Raw genomic sequence first — 18,539 nt, forward strand, 5'->3', positions numbered from 1 at the left:
TGGATTTCTTGTTATCTGAACTCATGGTTAAATCTGCTTACATGTTAACTGTCTCCCCCATTAAGCTCCCTCCACAAAGGTGTCCTGTTCACTACTGTGTCCCTAGGGTCTAAGGCTGGGCCTGGCACATAGCAGTGAAGATAACAAGGAGTGAATATTTGTTGAATGATGGGTAAATGCTGGCATCTGAGTCCTCAGTGTGAACACCCACCTTCAACTGCAGTGAAACTGATGCAATGAAGAGGAAGAGAAGTCTCCTGTGATCCTACCCCTCCCCCCCAGGTGCAGGTAGACTGCCCACCCTCTGGGTCCCAAAGACCCCCACAGCTGAAAAACCGGACTCAGGGGAGCAGGGAGAGTAACATACTAACGTTTTTAATACAGTCTGATCAGATCAATTCACATCACGAGGTCAACCTGGGCTTGCTCACGTGTGACACAACCGAGGTACACAATGTCCCCACCTACCAGCTCTCCTGACTTTCTGGCTCCCGACAGCATTGAACCCCCTACCTCCCTGACCAGACTGGCATTTTTAAAATTTTGCATAAAACTATTTCTTCCATAGACTTCAAACAATCAACTAACCAAGTTAATTATGGTACATCTAAACAAAGTTTAATACTAACCCTAACGTGTGACTGCGGTTTACAAAGGGCTCTGTATCACCTGGGATAGCTTTCAGTAGCAATCACTACAACTGGTCCTAAAAAATAATAACAATAATAATAATAATTAGAGAATTAAAACCCAACAGCAAGTTGAATGGTTAAAATCACATAAGAACTGGAATTTGGGGTGGGGGTGTCCTCAATAGCTAAGCTTGTCCTAGTAGCAAAATGATAGCCTCCAAGCAGGGCTCAGAAAGGTCTGGGGCCCTCCAAGTCCAGGGTCAAGCTCAGGGGGCTCTCAGAGGACACTCACCCCATGGTCCATGGGATGCTGTAGGCTTCCAGCTTCCTTAAAAACAGTTGGGCATCAGCATTGTGGAAGTGGGTGGAGACCCTACTGTGGTTTCTTTTGAAGGATATGAGAAGGGGAAATGAGGGATTGGAGAAGTGGGAGGGGACCAAATCACTGAGGTCCTAGAATGCCATCAGGTATGGGTTTGGGATTGGGGTCACTAAGAATTGAGCACCAGGAATTCCAGCTTCTGCCCACTAGAGAAACTGAGACTGGTGTTGCCTTGGAGGCCTATGTAGTGTTTTCTGCCATTGTCCCATACTGGGTCTCGCAGATATTTCTGCAGAGTATCAGATGAGAACCTATTTCTAAAGGCCACTGGGGGAATGGGTGGTGGAGAGAGACGGGGTGATAGGGTTGGGGGGGAGTTAAAAACGAATAAAAATCTCTCAGCTACAGAACCAACCCAAAGACATCACTTCCCTCCGCATTCACAGCATTTCTTAGCAGTCCCCGGATGGCTGTTTCTGTGGGGACACAGCATCTACCTCACTTCCCCTCAGGCCCCATGGGCTGCTGGTCAACCTCAGGATCTACTAGAGATGATGCAAACGCCGACTGAACAATCTGAAACCCAAAGGACTCGAGGAGAGACATGTTCTGCTGGGGAGAGAAAGGTGAACTGAGGGCAGGGCCCAGGTCCCCAAGGGGACCTCCGAGGGCCCGGACGTGCACCTTCTGGATGTGCTTGTTCAAGTAGGACTTAGAGCGGAAGAAGCTCCCACATTCAGGGCAGGGGTACTTCTTCTCCCCGTCAGACTCCATTTTGTTTTTGGGGACTGCCATGTCGCAGGAGAAGGAGCCATTGGTGCTCTGTTTCTCCGGCGTCTTCAGGTCGCTGGCATCCGAGAGGTCACCGTAGGAGTCGGAGCTCTCAATCGGATCCTGATGTGAGCATTTCTGGCCTTCTAGGAGAAAACAAAACAAAGAGGAGAGATGAGGCCGGGCTTTGGAGATGCCCCCTCCTGGAGGGGTCGTGAGGGGCCAGCTCACGGGCCTGTGGAGGGCAGCTGATGGCCAGCCACTGCCCTGGCTGGACCCACGGAGGTTCGGCTGGTCAGTCGGGGAGCCTGGTGTGCCTACAGGGGTGAGACAGCAGGGCCCGAGGGCTGCCAGCCTCCCTCGCCGAGGACTCTTCATGCAGGTGCACTTGTACCGCTCACCACCATCTCAGCCTGCTTCAAGGAATGGGGTGCGGAGAGGGGACCTCCTCTGCTTCTGCTGAGAACAACTCAAAAACCTCCAACTCCTAGGCACCCTCTTGGGTGCCTCTGAGGGTAAGATGGCTGTTCTGAGGATGCTGAGCGGGTATGTCAATGGCCTCACCTCCGCACCAGACTAGCTGCGCCCTAGCAAGGCAGAACCAGAGTCACGAGGTCCTTAACCTGGGCAGACGCCATCGATGGCTGCGACAGAAGCCAGTCCTTTCCCCAGTGCTGCAAACACAAGCCCTACCTTTACCACCTTCCTCCTGCCAAAACCCTTCCAGGGCAGAGCGGCCAAAGCACAGAGATTAAAAGCAACTGTGAACAACTCAGTCAGCTGGCTGTCCCCACGCAGGGCCTAGGATAAGCTGGGCCTCAAGGCAACTCCCTGCTCTGCCTTGCCCGGCCCACACTGGAGTCCTCCACCAATCAGCAGCTTCCTGTCTGGGTTCAGAGAGCCATGCCAGGAAGGGAGGTCTGTGATGGGAGCATGGAGCATGCCATCTCTGCCATCTGCCAAGCCCCTGGCTTCATCCAAGCCAACAACAACTTAAAATACCAAGAACAACCTGAATCAACAAGTGAAGGTGGGGCCTAGTGAGCTCTATGCAAACCAACCCAAGTCAGAGGCAGTCCAGTAGCTCATTTACCGCCATGCATCTCACAAATGCAGCCAGAGGCCCTCCAGAAAAGACTGCTCACAGCGACCAGTCACCCCTATTGAGGAGGAAGCCAGCCATTCCATTGGCTCCCCCTGCCCACACGGACCAAGGAGAAGAGAGCATTCGGCCGCAGCTCCACACCGTCCTTGAAGGGCCACAGGCAATGGACAGGCCCAGAATGACTCATCATGCAGGGCTCCTCTTCCTGCCCTGGGGCCGGGGCATCCCTGCAGGGCTTCAGACAGTGGGGCTGGCCAGGAGCAAGAGGGGAGGGCTGGGAAGAGGAGGCGAGGTTGGCAGTGCCCTGAAGCCTCACTCACTGCCCTGGAGTGAGATACCCACTGTGACTTTTGTCCTGGAGGCCACTGCCACTCTCTGAGCCTCCTCGAGGCAGCCAGCCAGCTGGCAGTCTTCTTGCCTCCCCACACCCGGCCCAGCGCCCCCACAACACAGTCTGCGCAGAGAAGCAAAGTGCAGAGCAAGGGGTCGCTTGCCTTTGTTGCCATAGGTCCTGGCGCAGTGGAACGCTGCTCCCCCATTCGGGATGGGCTCCTGGTGCCTGGAGACCTGGGGAAGGGGAACACCGTGGTGGGTTTTAACATGGACCTTTAAGTAGGAGGCAGAGGAGAAACCTAAACAAGACAAAAGGAGATGAGATCCCGCGGCCAGCACAGAGATACTTCTCTGCTTCCCCCATGCCTCTCCTCTGGCCGCTCTGGCTAGCACTCCCGGGTCAGCTGCACCTAGAAGGGGCCCCCTCCTTGGCTCAGAAACAGCTTCAACCACAGGAGCCACCTGGCTCAGGATGGGAGGTGGCACTGTCCTCGAATCAGCTTCTCTGCAGAGCCCGCTCTGCAAGGCTGCAGTGGAGGGCCCAGGCCAGCTGCCTGGAGAGATGGCCTGAGATCCTGCTCCTGCCAGGGCAGAGGCCAGATGCCTCCAGGCTTGCTTGGTGCCTCAGTAATGAGTGGTTTGAGCGAAATCCCACAGCCCCAGGTTAGCTGCAGGGACTAAGGTTAGAAATGTAGTCAGAAAAGTATATGGGGCTCCAGGGCAGCCATGGGACTCCGGCCAGCAGAATGCCCGCTCAACACGTGTAAAGGTAAACTGCACAACACACCAGATGGAGGCAAGATGAAATCCCAGAGGAATGCCTCCAGGAGTCCCTTTTCTTCTGTCTATTAGGACATATTCTATTTTGCTAACTTCCTCACCTTCAGAATTACTGGATTTAGTAACTGTTTAGACCTTTTGACGAACAACAAAAAATAGTAACTTAGGTTACAGGGGAGTAGTCATCTCTTATTCATGGTAGTCTTTTTGGTTCAGTTTTGGAGCATCCATCAGTTCTCTTAAGGAAGAAACAGGGACAATCTTTGTTTGTCTTTATTTTGGGGGAGAGGCCATCCAGCCTTCTCGGAGCTGCTACAGCCCAACCCAGATGCTCTGGTCACTTTGCGCTGTGAGATATCTCATGCTTGAAAGAGGAGATCTTGGGCCAACTTCCATGCGAGCCACGAGTCCGAGGATATGGAACCAGGCAGGCCAGTCAAAGGATTCTGACTTGAGTTTCGTAGGAAGGAACTGTGACACGGACCCCACCACGGTCAAGGATCCGAAAACGCCTTCAGCAGGAAACAAAGCATTTGGGTGTAAGGCCCACTTGGGGCGCCAGTGCCCTGATGGTGTCCCTTTAATCCACTCCAGATCTGGTTGACACAGTCTCAAGTACTTTGATTCCCTTTTTAAATTACAGTCACAGGCTAACAGTGGGACCCACTACTAACCGGTCAGAGGCTGGAAAGAACTGTGCAATGTCTGCACAAGACTTGCTTAAAAAAATTCCAAATTGGCATGGTCTTTTGACTGCTGCTGGAATTGTAATAAAGGTTCACCTGTAGCGAGTGATGATGGTGCAACAGGGCCCACGGCACTGCATGCATTACTCTGCAGAATTCCCCCAAACACCCCGTGAGCTGGGAATTATGATTCCGTTTTATAGTTGAAGAGACAAGAGGCTTGGTGAGGTTAAGTAACTGCAGTCACATGTACAGCTACTAAATGGCGGAGCCTGGACTCCAACCCCAGGACCACGTGCCACCAGAACTCGGTCCTTAACTACTCGGCAGACTCTTTAATGGTTCCTGTGTCTTGGTCCTGGCCCTACAGACACCCCTTGCACTTTTGCAGTGGATTTCATTATTACCATTTACACACATGTATTTCTCTGCCACACTGGTGGATGAGAACAAAGCTGCTGGTAGAGGGGGCTGACCTGTGGGAAGCTTATTTAACAAACATTCCCCTGACGGTAGCAGCTGGTGGTTCTGGAGGGAAATGGGGGGACTGGGTGAATTTTCTGTCCTTTCCTGACACAGCTACTCCACAGACCTGCCTAGACCAGATGCTGGTGTCTTGCCTTGCCTCTAGAGCAAGTTGTCCTATGCTGTAACCAGGTCTGCCTGGGACCAATTACTGGGAGACAGACTGGCTTAAGAGGGTCCCATATAAATATTCCTAAGAGGGAGGCAGTAGTCAGGAATGAGTAGATGAGGCTAATGGAAAAGAGGATCTTAGCTCTGTGCCTGGGACTGGGGCTGTGGTCCCTGGCAACAAGCAGGAGATATCAGGACTCTGATGATATCATGATGCCACTTTAGAAGGGAATTTTTTCTTTGTTTTTTAATCCCTTGTGGGGCCTCTGAAGTGGTATGAAGGCCTCTCTATGGAGTACTGGGGCAGGTATACTGCAATCAAAGGGGACAGGAAAGGAGCACCAGGATTATTATATTTACTCCTTGTGGGAAGAGCTATACCGGGGGAATACAGCAGATGCTCATTGAAAACTTGCTGTGTTTTCCTGAAAAACAGTCTGAGAAACACGTGGCTGGGTCTTCTTGACTTTACCCAAGCTGCAGACTGTACTATCTATAGCAAAACCACACAGTGGGGTGCTAGGAGTGGATCCACAGCTGCCACTTAAAGCCCAGAATTTAAACACAGAGCAACTCAGCAGCCAAGTGTTGGGATAACACGGAAGCTGAGTTTCTGAGAAGAACACATCTTTGAAGCCAGAAATATTTAGCCAGAATTCTGAACTCACCTGCCCATTCACCACTGATTAACCAAAAAGGCAGCTTGATCCAGGCACCAGAATGCTGGAGACACTGAGCACACATATGACTCCACTACAACCAACAAGCCACCCACCCTCACACTCCAGATACGAAGGATTTATTACCAAAAGGCTACTGTTCCTCAACTGCATTTTCTTGCCTAGTATGCTGCAATTTGCACTCCAGAAGCAAATCCTCCTTTTGCAAGCTTCACATCCATGCAGGAGTCAGGGACTGCTTTCTCCTTGTCCAAACCTCGGTGGGGCCATGCCCAACTGAGCTGTGCTGGGGGAGGCACTAAGTAGATTTATGTCAGCTCAGTCCCAGGGAATGGTAGGCTGTCTGCATCCATGACTGGCATTGGTGACAACTTGTGCGCTCACTTCTGACTGGGCAGAAGGCTTCCTCTACCCTTTAAGCAATGATGTTTGAGTTCAAATGTTGTCTCCGTCAAAGGCAGAAAGCTATCCCTCTTCCTCATATCAGTACATAGGCATATATACAAAGACTGCTACAGAAATTTAAAAAGGAGGGAAGAAAATCACGGTGATCTACCAGGTCCTGCCTCCTTCACACTGTTCAACTCAACTTGAAAATAAGGGAACAAGCTTTTCTAGCCATCATACTCCTTCCACTGCAAATTATCTTCCTTTACAGATGGTATGACCCACGTCCTGTTATGTCTCTAGGACAAAGACAAAGTCATCTGTCTCAAGCGTGGGGCCAGGGCAGCCAGGCTGCCTCCCCTCTTTCCCATTCTTCACGGGCAGGAGCCGTTTGTGTGGCAAAGACTGAGAAGAGGCAGATCTAATAGGTAGTTAAGTTGATTGCTTAAGAATTGTTGGGACTGAAGGATCTCAAAGGGCACTTGGAAGTTCACCTGGTTCGACCTCAACCATCTGACCAGCTGGCTGATAGCAGCCTTTGCTTGAGTCCTTGTAGAGATAAGAACATTCATTTATTCGTGCAGCTCCTCCTGCATTCACAGCCTTGGTGGCAGGCAGGGCACGGATGACCCAGAACTCTCTGCATTCCGATTCCTGTCTCAGTGTCTTTGGTGTCCTTATCCTCTTCCTGGAAGAACTGCCTTCCTCCTCCTTTTTTGGGGGAGGGGGGAGAGGGGGGGAGGAGTCTCTTCCTATTTCTGCCCAAGAAATGCGTCCAGAGGTAGAATCCTGCTCCTTCTTTTCTGATAAAGACGGAAATTATCTTCTCTTCCTTCTCAGTACCCAGGGTGGGTTGGACCAGAGCCCTCTTTTGTCTTCTGGGAGGAATGGGACTTCCTGTTCTGACTCTGGGACCCAAAGCTGTTTAGCCTGTGATCCAGATCTAGGCTGGGCTTTTCTGAGAAAAGGTGGGCTTTGGTTTGACTCTTCTGGCGCCCTCACCCCAGTCATGCCCTGTGGCCGCTGCCCCAGTCCTCTTTACCAGCCCTGGGAAATACAAATCCTGACGTACACAAGTTGTTGGCTTTGCCACATCAGCTGTCTGCTAACTGGGTCGACTTCCCCCGCTATTCCCTGCTGCTCTCAGTTCTTCTTTCCTCCTGAGCTGGGCCCCCAGGGGCTGTGCCCTGAGTCTCCCGTCCAGTTCTCGCCCCACTCTGCAATCTGATCCAGGCTTTCTGAATTTCATCATTAGCATCCTTCTCCGCTCTCGTTGGTTTCCCACCTCTGGTCTCTGACCCTAGTTCTCAAGCTGAGAACTTCAACCTTGAAAACTTGACAAAATGCCTGCTGATGGCATGCTGCAGCAGGTTTAGAGTAATTTGGGGGTGCTGTCAGGAAGCCAGGCGAGGATGAAGCAAGACAAGAAACCACCTTTTTCTAGAGCTGGAGCAGCCATGTCAAGATGGTCAGCTACAGCCTGATAACTCCCTGCATGCATGACAAGGGGGAAGCTGCTGCCAGAAAGGGCTCTACTGACATGTCAGAAAATAGGACAGATGCTTAAGCAGCTCTTATTACCACCTCCCTGCTTTCACAGCTGGTTTCCTGGTGGCACAAATATCGACATCCAGTGGCCTTCAAGGCAAACCCAAGGAGTACAGTCCCAGGGGAAGACCCAGCTCCAGGGCACCAAGGACACCCAGGTACTCAGCAGTCTCCCTCCACCAGCGACCTCAGGGCACAGAGAGACAGCACAGGCACCCAGAGATTTCAGCCAAGGACTGCAGGGGTGTTGTGCCTGGTCCAAACCAGAGTGTCAGCAAGCTGTGTCCTTCCTAACACTGTCACAAAGTGTAAGAACGGGGCCTCCCAAGTGTGCAGCTCCATGTGGGGTTCAGAGAACTTTCACCTACCTTGTCTCCCGGGATCCTCGCGACAACCCTGTGAGGTGGGCAAGGGGGGTGTTCTTAACCCCATCTAAGAGATGAAGAAACTGAGGCTAAGAGAGGGGAAGAGAGAGCTCAAGGTCACATAGTAGGGCGAGATAGGTCTGGGATTAAACCCTGGGTCCCCCGACTCCTGGTTCAATGCTCAATCCACGAAGCCACACTCAAGAGTTCCAGAAGCATTGGGACAAGAGTGTCCCAGGAGATAGGACTTCCCAGCAATGTCCCCACCTGGCCAAAGCAAGTGCATCGTGCAGAAGCATCCTCAGGCCCACCACAGACAGCCGTCCCAACCTTCAGCACAGATACGGCGCAAGCCTCCTCCACTGACACTGTGCTTGCAAAACACAAACTCCAGCCCTTCCAACCGCCAACAAGCCCTGGCAGAAGCTCAGGGGCAGGCCCGACTTCATCCAATACAACACCGAGGGCACAGAGCCAGATGCCACCTAGGCCGACCTTGGCCGCAAGCACGCTGCCTTGCTCAGAGCACCTTCCACTTTCCTCTCTCGTCAAGACCACAGTCTACCTGGGTTTGGGCTCTTTTCTGACCATCTGTGTTAGAAAGTTTCTGCCCCTTGTCCGTCTCCAGAGTAAACCTTCCCTGGCTGCCGGATTTCACATGCCAGTGAATCAGCCAGCAAAAGCTCTCAAGCAGGACCCCTTTTTTCTCCCACTGCTTGGGGCCTAGTGACTCTCCCACCAACCTCAGTAGTTCAGTGGTATCTACAAAATGCATCCATCCTGCCACCTGAGCAGCAGATGTGCTATGGGCCCAAGCTTGGGAACAACACTCTCTCCTTCTGTTCCCACTTGCTGATCTGGGAACTCCCAGTCCAAGCACCCCGAGTTGCTTGGGAAGAAAGGGGTGGCAAATAGCTAGCTGGGCGATGAAGGCGTTTATCACTCAGTGGGAAGGGAGGCCCAGCTGTGCAAAGAGTGGAGTCTGAGGCAGGGTGGTCAAGACACCCCCCGGCTTCCCATATGAGCTCAGGCCCATCCTCTGGAAGTGAGGAAACGGCAGGCAGATTACCTCGGTTACAGATACTGCAGAAGTTGCTGGGCCCCTCGCTGTGTTTCTTCAGGTGGTCTGCCATGTACGCTGCTCGCAAGTACTTCCCACACACCTGGCAGGGCACCTTGTCTTCATGACAGGCCAGGTGGGAGCGCAGACGGTCTCGGGTGGCAAAAGAAGCATTGCAGGTCTGAGAGCAGAAAGAAAAACAGGATGAGGTGACAACTGGCATTCCACATCTGAGTCCCCACCAAGCACACCATGAAGCAAAATCCGTTTCCAGCCAACACATGGATTCCCTGTATAAGGAGAATTTTAGAATGTGGCCCAGCCTTTCTCCCCAGAATGCCAAGTAGATACTCTTATTTCCCACGATGCCTCCTCATGGGACACTTGAGTTAGAATTATTGGTTCCAAGTGGCTGCTGCCACATGCCCAGAACATAGCATGCTAAGTTCTACGCTCCTCTACAAAATGAAGATTGGGCATTTGTTCACTCCCAAACACTAAGAATTGACTTTAGTTGCATTGACCATACATGAATTTACAGAAGGGTTATTGGCATATAAACACCAGTCTTCCTGTTCTCTATCCTGGGTTTCCCCTCGTTGCTTTATACAAAGAATTCAATTGATTCACTGTATTCAGAAGTGACATTAGTCTTGGTCACAAGGAAATGGAAAGGAAGGGCAGGACAAAGCACAGAGATTACTCTTCATAATATTCTTGTGAGTTTGTATTGAAAAAGCAACTGATAAAATGATAGTATCAATCCTGCTAACGTGAGAATTAGCAGAGAGAACAAGGGTGGAGGCTTCGGGAGCATTTGTGAAGCACTGAGTTGGGGAAGTGCTGGTAATAACAAGGATGATGATACTACGCTGTGGTGACTGAGCACCCATTCTGTGCCAGACAGGCACCACGCTTAGCCTTTTGGAGGTGCTTATCTCATGCAATCCCTCCTTACAGAGGCCCTGAGGCAGGCCATGTGATCACCCTCCAAGAGACTGTGGCCATAAAAAGCTGTAGTCTGAGCACCAACACACACACTCTCAGGGGTGGACAACTCAGGAGCTGAAGGTCAGCACCAGCTCCCTGGGAGGGCCACCCAGATCCCCAGGAATTTGCTGTATCTGAGGACCTGACTCAGTCTCCGTCCCTATCTCCCCACAACATTTCTTCCTCAGCTGGGGCTCGCAGAGGTACCCCAGCCTTGGGGGTCACAGAATGTCGGGAAAGCCCTCAGGAGAGTTGAATCCAGTGACTTTCAAGCTATTTTGGTTCCATGGAGGTGTTTCAGGGGTTCTAGTCAAGTTTGACATTTATGTTCTCTATGTGTGTGTGCTCTGACCACCTCCAGACTCAGTCAGGGCAGCTTCTCGTGACTGAAAGGTGCGGAGACTTGTTACCACAGTTTACTTGGTGGCCTGGACTCCCCTGATAGGGAGAGGTGACAGGATTGGTGCAGGGAAACTCAAGCACTTAGATGACTCAGAAAGCATCATGGGTACTTGGTCCCATGGCCACAGGTGGGCCCTACCTCAGTCAGGGGCCTCATGACCCAATCACAGGTTACTGTGGGGGGAAAAACTCTGGACCTTCCACCCAGCCCACCAGCCTGTAAACCAGAACAAGGGCTGCCGTAAACACCCTCAGGAGAAAGGAGTGCACCTGTGGATTTGTCTGGAAATAAGAGCCGACTTTGCAGCCAGTGACCTGAGAACCACCCTCCCATGATGAGAGGCAGTGTGGTCTAGGTCTCAGATCTCAAAGGAATCAACTATGGACCAGGTGTAAGGAAAATGCAGCTGAAAGCACACATTCATCCATCTTCCACGGTCCCTGGGAGAGGGCACCACTAGAGGGATATAAAAGAGATGCCATGTTTCTCTTGCCAACCTTCTTTTGGGATCTGTCCTTTAAAGCATTGCCTGTCACACTTTGCCACCTAAAGATAATGGATAGCCAAACCTCAATTATCCACAAGTGGATTATCCATTTGGAGGATTAGCTAAGCAAAATTAAAATCCCAGACTGGGCTGACTTCCCCCACCCTGTCCTCCATTGATTATCTCTCAAGGAATGAAAGCTAACTTTAGCCTGAGCAAACATAATTAGGGATGTAAATCTGCTGCTGGGAAAAAAAAACACAAACAAAACAAAAACTTTCACTGTGTTACAAAGCCAAGCTGAAGTGATTGTTGGCTTCTCTATGCCAGAATTGACCCTTTGTGGCTGGAGTCCCCAAGGTTTTCTGGAAGAATTGTGAAAGTGTACGAGCGCGAGCCTAGGCCTGCCAGAAGTTCAGACAACACAGAACAAAAAGAGCCTGGTCACACGACCCAGGAGAGAAGGGATAGAGAAGAATGGCTGAGAGGAGACAGATCTCAAAACAGGGGACAGCTGGCACCTCCATGCTGGGGCCACACAGGAGAAAGGTGCTTCCCATCCTGGAGGCAGGGAGAGGACAGAAGGACCCCAGCAGGACAAGAGCAAGCCAGTGGAAGCGTGCCCTGATGGCTGGTGGTGCTCGGAATGGCCACCTGCCCATGGCTCTGTGCTTGGGCAGCCTACTATTGTTAGGAGGCACGCCTGCGAGGTCCCAGGCCAGCCACCCTGAGTTTGGGTCACCTCTGGTCATCAGCATTCAACACTGAGCCCCAGTCATGCTCCCTTCCCTCCCCAGCCAGTTTCTCCTTGTCCCAGACTTCCTAAAGTTTTTCTTCCCAAGGGTTGAGCGGGTTATGAATGGGGCCCACATGGTACCAGGTACACGCATGCACACCCAAACTCTGGTGGTCTTTAAAGTCTGGTAGCCTCAGGAGGTTTCTTAAGCAGCCTTTTCCACAGCCCTGGAAAGGTCTAATGGCAATGCACGGAGGCCCAGTGCCATGGGCCGTGCTGGCCACCTTCTTCTTGAGGGTGTCAGCTCCCTTGTTCCCACCTCAGTTCACTCCTTCTCTAATGTGCTATCCCTCCAGCCCAAACCATCCCAACTCGCCCTTGAGAAGTGGGGCCACGGGAAGCAATGGGAGAGGTCTGAGCTGCTCTAGCCTCTCAGCTTCAGACTGAATTCCACATAGGGGAAATGTCCCAGCCCACTGCACTCATAGGTCTAGCAGTGCCTGGGGCATCTGGGCCAATCAAGGACACTCGGGCCAAGCCTCAAGGAGACCTGTGTGTCACTGAGGCTTCATGCCCCAACGTTTGTATGGCCTTTTCACTCCAGCTGTGGCACCAATCTCTGTAACTTGCCCCTTTTGTCCTCTGTGACATCAGGAGGGGCTGAGAGGTATAGCCCGTGCCCAGCTCTGCCAGGGGCCCAAGGAACCAACCCCCAAAGAGCTGTCTCTTCACTTCTGATGCTTTCAGAATACACACCATGCAAAACAGATGCCCCCGCTGTTTAACCAAGCCCAGGCACACCTGGCTGGCCAGCCCAGAGCATGAGAGCCAGCATGTCTTCACCTGCTGGGTCAGCGTTACAGAGTTCTGGCTATGGGGCTGGAGGTGGGGCCCGGAGGTCTGCGAGAGTGTGTGCTGAGGGGCAGGGCAGGATCAGGCTAGTACACCAAGGGACAGTGATGTCAGTATTATGACACAGACCAAGGACAAAACACACAAAGCCTCAAATGTTAGAATGAAAACTTTTATCATCACTCCTGTTATCCACATGGAGCCTGCAAGGGCTAAAGGGCACACCACTGGGATCCAAGAAGGGTCTACATCTGCTTTATCAGCCCCCAAAGCCACATATCGGGGTGACCCAAAATAAAGCTACTGGTTAGTCTAGTTCCTGAGCAGACCTGCTAATAAACCTCAAAAACACAAAAGTCTAATTCAGTAGCCAGAAATGAAAGCAGGACCTGTCTGAGTGGGAAGGGGAGAGAGCAGCACAGGTTGACCCAGTTGGAGTTGGACCAGAGTCTCCTCTGGAGGGGTAGTCACTCCTAGAGTAGGGGGAGGGGTGGCCAGGCCCCATTCTAGAAACCTCATGCCTTAGGGGAGCTGATGCCAGAGGAGGAGAAGCATATAAGCCGGTGGCTTAGTTCCCAGGAAAGCACCAACCTCCAAAATCACCTAGGCAAAGACAGACACTCAGGGGTACCATCTGTTAAAGGGGGGAAAAAAGGCAAGAGAGCCCAGAAGGAAACCTAGAGGCTGTGGGGGGACCCCGAAAGAAGCTCCCTGCTACCCCCATCTGGAGTCCCTGAGCTGGGTAAAACTCCAAGCCACACAGGGAGGAGTTGGGCATGGTGGGCAGGAACCATCTGCTGGCCTCTCCCAAAAGCAGGAGTCTTAGAGCAACTGCCACTCCCATTCCCCTCCACAGAAAACCCTCTCTGGCAAGGCCCAGGCTAGCCTACGGGCCACTGGGTAAAGGCCCGGCTGCCCTCTGGGGCAGTCCAGCCCTGCCTCAGATATCCCGGCGGGGCTGGGCAGAAGAGAGCGTTGCTGGAGTGTGCTGGGCCCAGGTTTTCGAGGGCAGGGAATGGTTTTTTTAGAGAAAGGGAAAAGGCGGTGTCAGGAACCGAATGGGACGACCTCCACAAAGCAGGCTGGGCAAAGTCCCATGATGGCAGGTCGCTAGGAAGAGATTCCAGGGGCGGCAGGCCGCTGCTGCTCCCAACCCACACCTGGAAAAAGGGCAGAGAGTGCAGGTTACCCCCCCAGGCCACCGGGCACGCCCCCACTGCCCTCTGGGCTCCTCCTACTCTGCCAGGCTGCTCTGCACACTACCTGGGAGGGTCAGAATGTGCTCCGTGATGAGAGAATCAGAGACAGAGAGAGAAGGCAGTGAGGCACAGATGGATCCCAGCAGGCCCACCCCAGGGTCGCTGTCCTCGGAGTAGGCCACCTAGCCTGGTGTCTGTGAACACCGTGCACATCTGGCCCCTGGGGGCTCTTTGCCCTACCTGCAGGTCTCTCTGAACCCTCCCTCCTTGCAACCAACAGGATAAAGAGAAGCACGTTACTCTCCCAGAGGTTGCAAGTAAGCAGCCCACAGCCCCCTCTCTCCCTCAGATGGTGGGAACTTGGCATGGGAGAGGGGAGATAACGGAGGAGAAAACAAAAGCGTGTTTTCCATCCACACAGGAATGCTCACTGGCCAGGAGAGGAAACTCAATTTTCTGGGGACCACAGGGCTCCCAGGTATTGTTCAAGCAGACAGACCAAGGGGGAGAGTCTTGCCCAGCCTTCCCTACCTGCTGCTACACAAAGAGCTCACAAGGAGAGGAAACAGCCTCGCTCTCCAGGCCTCAGAAGCCCTGGCTGTTTGCTCATGTGGCTCAGGATGGGTTAAACAGGTGCCAGTGCTCAGAGATGAGCCCACCCACTCCCTACCTCCTTCATGTCCCTCCTCCCTCCCACCACTGCCTCATGCCCTAAGCTGAGGGGACCCAGGAGAAGCTCCAGCTCAGGTCAGGGTGCCTGGCAGACAAGGGGAAGAGTTGTTGGCTGGACTACCAGGAGCCCTTTACAAACCCTTCCCTCCCCACAGTGGCCCCTGCAAACTGCTGGGAACCAGAAGCCGGGCCCAGTGGGGTGCCAGTGCCCCCAAAAGACGACACTTGTGCAATGTGGCCCACCATCCAAGGAGCTGGCAAACACCAGGAGAGGAAAGCCAAGCAACAGAGTAAAGACAGAGATGGTGTGGGAACCAGGACCCAGCAACCAGGAAGGAGGGGACATCAGCGGTGGGGGGGAGAGGGCCAGGGGAAAGAACAAAGGAGAAGAGCAGACGGAGGGTGGAGGGATAGAGGGGGAGGTGTGCAAAGCGGTGGTCAGTCAGCCGGCCCAGCACACACATCAGCTGGCTCATGGCCACGGCTGTGAGAACAGCAGCATTTTCTTTCAGCCCACCTCTGCCCTGGCCCGGCCCCTACCTGACACTTGTGAGGCCGCTCAGAGGTGTGCACCTGCTTGATATGTCCGTTCAAGTGATCGGGCCTGGAAGAGAGAGAACCAAAAGAGACTTTAAAACTAGACCTCAAAAGATGGGGCCACAAACTTGGCCAAACCCCCAACCCACGGCCTCACACGCCCTGCTGAAGAGGACTCTCTCCCCCCCACCCAGCATGACAAAGACAAAGTTCCCACCCAGCTCTGGCTCCACAGGCCCAGGCCTCCCTGCCCTGGTTTTCTCTAGAGGGGGAAGGGAAGGGAGCGTTTGTCTCTGACCTTGCTCACTGACCCACCGCCCAGAAACTCCGTGATTTCTAGGACCCGAGGAGGTGGCTTTAGAACGAGACAGGGCTGCCTTGCTGCAGCCTTTCCGGGAGGGGGTATGTGAGATTCATTGTCCAGACTAAAGCCCCTTAGAAACTCAGTATTCCCCTCCCCCAGCCTCTCCCGCCATGGCAGCCAATGAATGCCACCCAGATGGAATTCAGTCCCCAGAGGCCAAGGGATGGAGCCTTAAATCCCCAGCTGGGCTGGTAAACCAGATGCCCGCCAGAGCAGGTGGGCAGGGGCTGCCTGACCGGTAAGACTAGTTCCTGCTTGGGGCCCCTCTGAGGGAGTTCTCCATCCCTAGGTTCACACACACAAGGTCCTCAGTATCCAGGCAAGTTAAAACCAGCCTTTTCTTCTTAATAGTCTCTTAAGAGGAGAAACAAAACCACCCTCCGCTCCCAGACAAGTCCTCAGTTCCCTATCAGGCTCACTAAAAAGTGAATCTAAAGAGCCGTCTTGCTTCCCCTTCCTCTCTCTCCTGAGAACATAAAGGAGATCTGTGGGTGCACTTAGGCTCTGGACCCACCAGGTCAGAGCACAGCAAAGGTTTCGGTGTTAAGAGAAGACTCTAGGTGCCCTGTGATCCCGGGGCTGTGAGGGGCAATGCTAAGTCTACCGATACCGCCAGTGCTCTGTGCTGGGGGATTTGGTGGCATAAGAGTGTAGAGTCCCAGATGCACTTGTTTCAGTCCCTCCCTCGGCAGCCATTCAAGCGGGGAAAGTCGCTGGAGGAGCCCAGCCTCCCGCCCCCAGAGGGGGCCCCACGCCTGGTGCCGGAAACACAAAGGGAGCCCAGGGAGAAGAATGGTGAGGCCCGGTGGCTGTGGCCTGAGGAATCCGGCCCCTTCCCACAAGGCCCCGAGGCAGAGACAGTAGGGCACACCTAGTGCCAGAGAACTTCCCTGAGGGAAGAGAAAGCAGCTCGAGGCCACACCATCTCAAAATCAGGGCCATTAAAACACTCTCCCCCATACCTGACATGGCGCTATAACGTCAGGGGACCCCCACAAACCCCACATCCCCAGACCTTGCCAAAGACCTGTCCCATGAGCCAGGAATGGGACAGGTCATGGGGAGGGGCACCATTCCTCACCTGGAGAAGCCTTTCCCACAGCTCTGGCAGATGTAGGGCTTGCCCACGGACCCATCATGGGACCGTACATGGTAGGACATGCGATCTTTTCTCTTGAACCGCAGCCCACACACGGGGCAGGAATAGGGCTTCTCTCCCGAGTGGGAAAGCTTGTGCCGATTGAGATGGTACACATCACGGAAGATCTTGCCGCAGATCTCACATGCCACCTGCTTCCTGGTCCGGCTCCTCTTTCGGGGGCCGTCGGGGTCCTCAGAGATGGGAAGCCCATTCTCACCCAGCCTTGGAGGAGGAAGGTCGATGTAGCCCAGCTGGAGGCTAGTAACACCATGCTGGGCCTCATGCTGCCGGAGCCTGTTGGCATCAGTGAACACCTTCCCACACAGGCCGCATGGAAGGATGCCTGCCTCCCTCAGGCCCCCTGGGGACCCGAACATTGAGTCCAGCAGGTTGGCCTTCCTTGGGCGGCCCCGGCCTCGCTTGCCAGTCAGGGGAGGGGCACTGGATGCCACATTAGGGAATGGGGAAGTCAGCAGTTGGGGGGACAGGGGTCCAGCCACCATGGGCAAGCGGTCCACCCCAGGTAACACAGGCAGGGAGGCTTGGCCCGCAATGGCAGCCCCAGCCGCCCGGGCTGCCTCCTCCTCGGGCTGCATGCTGCCTGCGATGCCATTGCTGTTGGCTGCCAAGGCTGCCCCGTTGGTCATGTCCAAAGGGAAGCCCAAGTCCGAGGTCCCAGGGGGGCGAAAGAGCATGATGTCGGCCCGGGCAGGGGGCACCAGGATCTGCACATTGGACTGTTTGATGACTTCCTGGCAGATCTCAATGACCGACCTCATCAGCAGGAACTTGGCGGCTGTCATGAGCTCGGGGAAGCTCTCCAGGCGAACCACGATGCGGGAAGTGTAGGCGAAGTCCAGGATGTCTCCGAACACCTTGGAACTTATGGTGTGCATCTCCAGCTCCCGGCTGCCCCCAGCCCCGCCGCCTGGGGCTGCCGCTGCACCCCCCACGTCAGCAGGACCCCCGTCCGCAGCTCCGCCGTCGCCCAACTGGGCGCTGAACACCGACTCAAAGTACTCGCTGCAGGCGGCCAGCACGGCGCGGTGCGCTGGGAAGCTCTCGTCGCCCACCCGCAGCAGCACGTCGCAGAAGCGCCCGCCGTTTTTGCGCTGCTGGTTCAGGTTGTGCAGCATCTCCGTGCTGTGCCTGCTCACCTGGTAGGTGTAGCAGCCCGACGGGCCGCAGGAAGCGTCGCTCACCCGCTCCATGGCCGCCGCCCCCTCCCCACAAACCGGGCCGCGGCACTTGCCCGCCCCCCTCCCTTCCCCTAGGCAGCGAGAAGCCGGGCGCAGAGGACGTGTCTACACTCCCCACACGTGCCGGCCCGGGGCTCTGTAGTCTCACAGGTGCGCGGAGCGCACACGCCCCCTGCCTGGATAGGACTGTCTAGACGGCAGGGCGCACCACCCACCACATAGCTACCCCCACCCCTGCTGAATCGCGCGCTCCTCTCTCCTCTCCGCCCGCCCGCCTCCCCTTCTCGGTCTACCTCCGGGGGGGCACGCGAGCAAAGAGGTGCGCCCCTCCTGCAAACGCGCCTGCCACCTCCCCTCCCGCCCGCCAGGCGGCGCCGGCGCGCAGCAGAGAGGGGCGCGCGCGGGGAGGAGTAAGGGGGGGAGGAGGAGGAGGGGTCTGCCGCGCAGGCGCGCGCGCGCGCGCGCGCCGCGGCTTTTCCCGAGTCCGCTGGGGGCGCGCGCTGCGTCCCCTGCAAAGCGCGAGCCGGGGCGGGGGCGCCGGAGCGGAGGAAACAAAAGGCGAAGGCGGCGGCGGCGGGGCGCGCACGGGGACGGCAGCGCGGGCCGGCTCCCGAAGCCTGGCGGGCGATGGCGGCGGCGAAGGCTGGAGCGGGC

The 18,539-nt window shown here is 54.6% G+C and overlaps 1 protein-coding gene across 4 annotated transcripts; it reads right to left on the reverse strand.

Annotated features, from left to right (window-relative positions):
* Window positions 1-372: 372 nt before the first annotated feature.
* PATZ1 (POZ/BTB and AT hook containing zinc finger 1) lies at window positions 373-18,234 on the reverse strand. Of its 4 annotated transcripts, none has more exons than XM_046640684.1 (5): window positions 16,627-18,234; window positions 15,185-15,248; window positions 9,315-9,486; window positions 3,325-3,462; window positions 373-1,868 (listed from the first exon to the last, which is right to left on the reverse strand). In XM_046640684.1, exons 1-5 carry the CDS (start codon window positions 17,895-17,897, stop codon window positions 1,453-1,455), a joined length of 2,061 nt encoding a protein of 686 aa, XP_046496640.1. In that variant the 5' UTR covers window positions 17,898-18,234; the 3' UTR covers window positions 373-1,452. The 4 variants fall into 4 exon arrangements, with proteins under 4 accessions (XP_046496640.1, XP_046496639.1, XP_046496641.1 ...); XM_046640683.1 differs by having other exon boundaries at window positions 373-1,871; window positions 16,627-18,233; XM_046640686.1 differs by having other exon boundaries at window positions 1,694-1,871; window positions 3,325-3,397; window positions 16,627-18,229.
* Between the last annotated feature and the right edge of the window lie 305 nt (window positions 18,235-18,539).

The sequence above is a fragment of the Equus quagga genome, chromosome 15 (genome assembly GCF_021613505.1).
Source record: "Equus quagga isolate Etosha38 chromosome 15, UCLA_HA_Equagga_1.0, whole genome shotgun sequence".
Classification (NCBI taxonomy): Eukaryota; Metazoa; Chordata; class Mammalia; order Perissodactyla; family Equidae; genus Equus; species Equus quagga.

Coding starts and splice junctions, on each gene's coding strand:
- PATZ1 (XM_046640683.1), bottom strand. CDS start 17,897: ATGGAGCGGGTGAGCGACGCTTCCTGCGGCCCGTCGGGCTGCTACACC. Junction 15,249..16,626: donor TGTGGGAAAGGCTTCTCCAG/GTGAGGAATGGT, acceptor TCTCTCTTCCAG/GCCCGATCACTTGAACGGAC. Junction 9,487..15,184: donor AGCGGCCTCACAAGTGTCAG/GTAGGGGCCGGG, acceptor TTCTGCTCTCAG/ACCTGCAATGCTTCTTTTGC.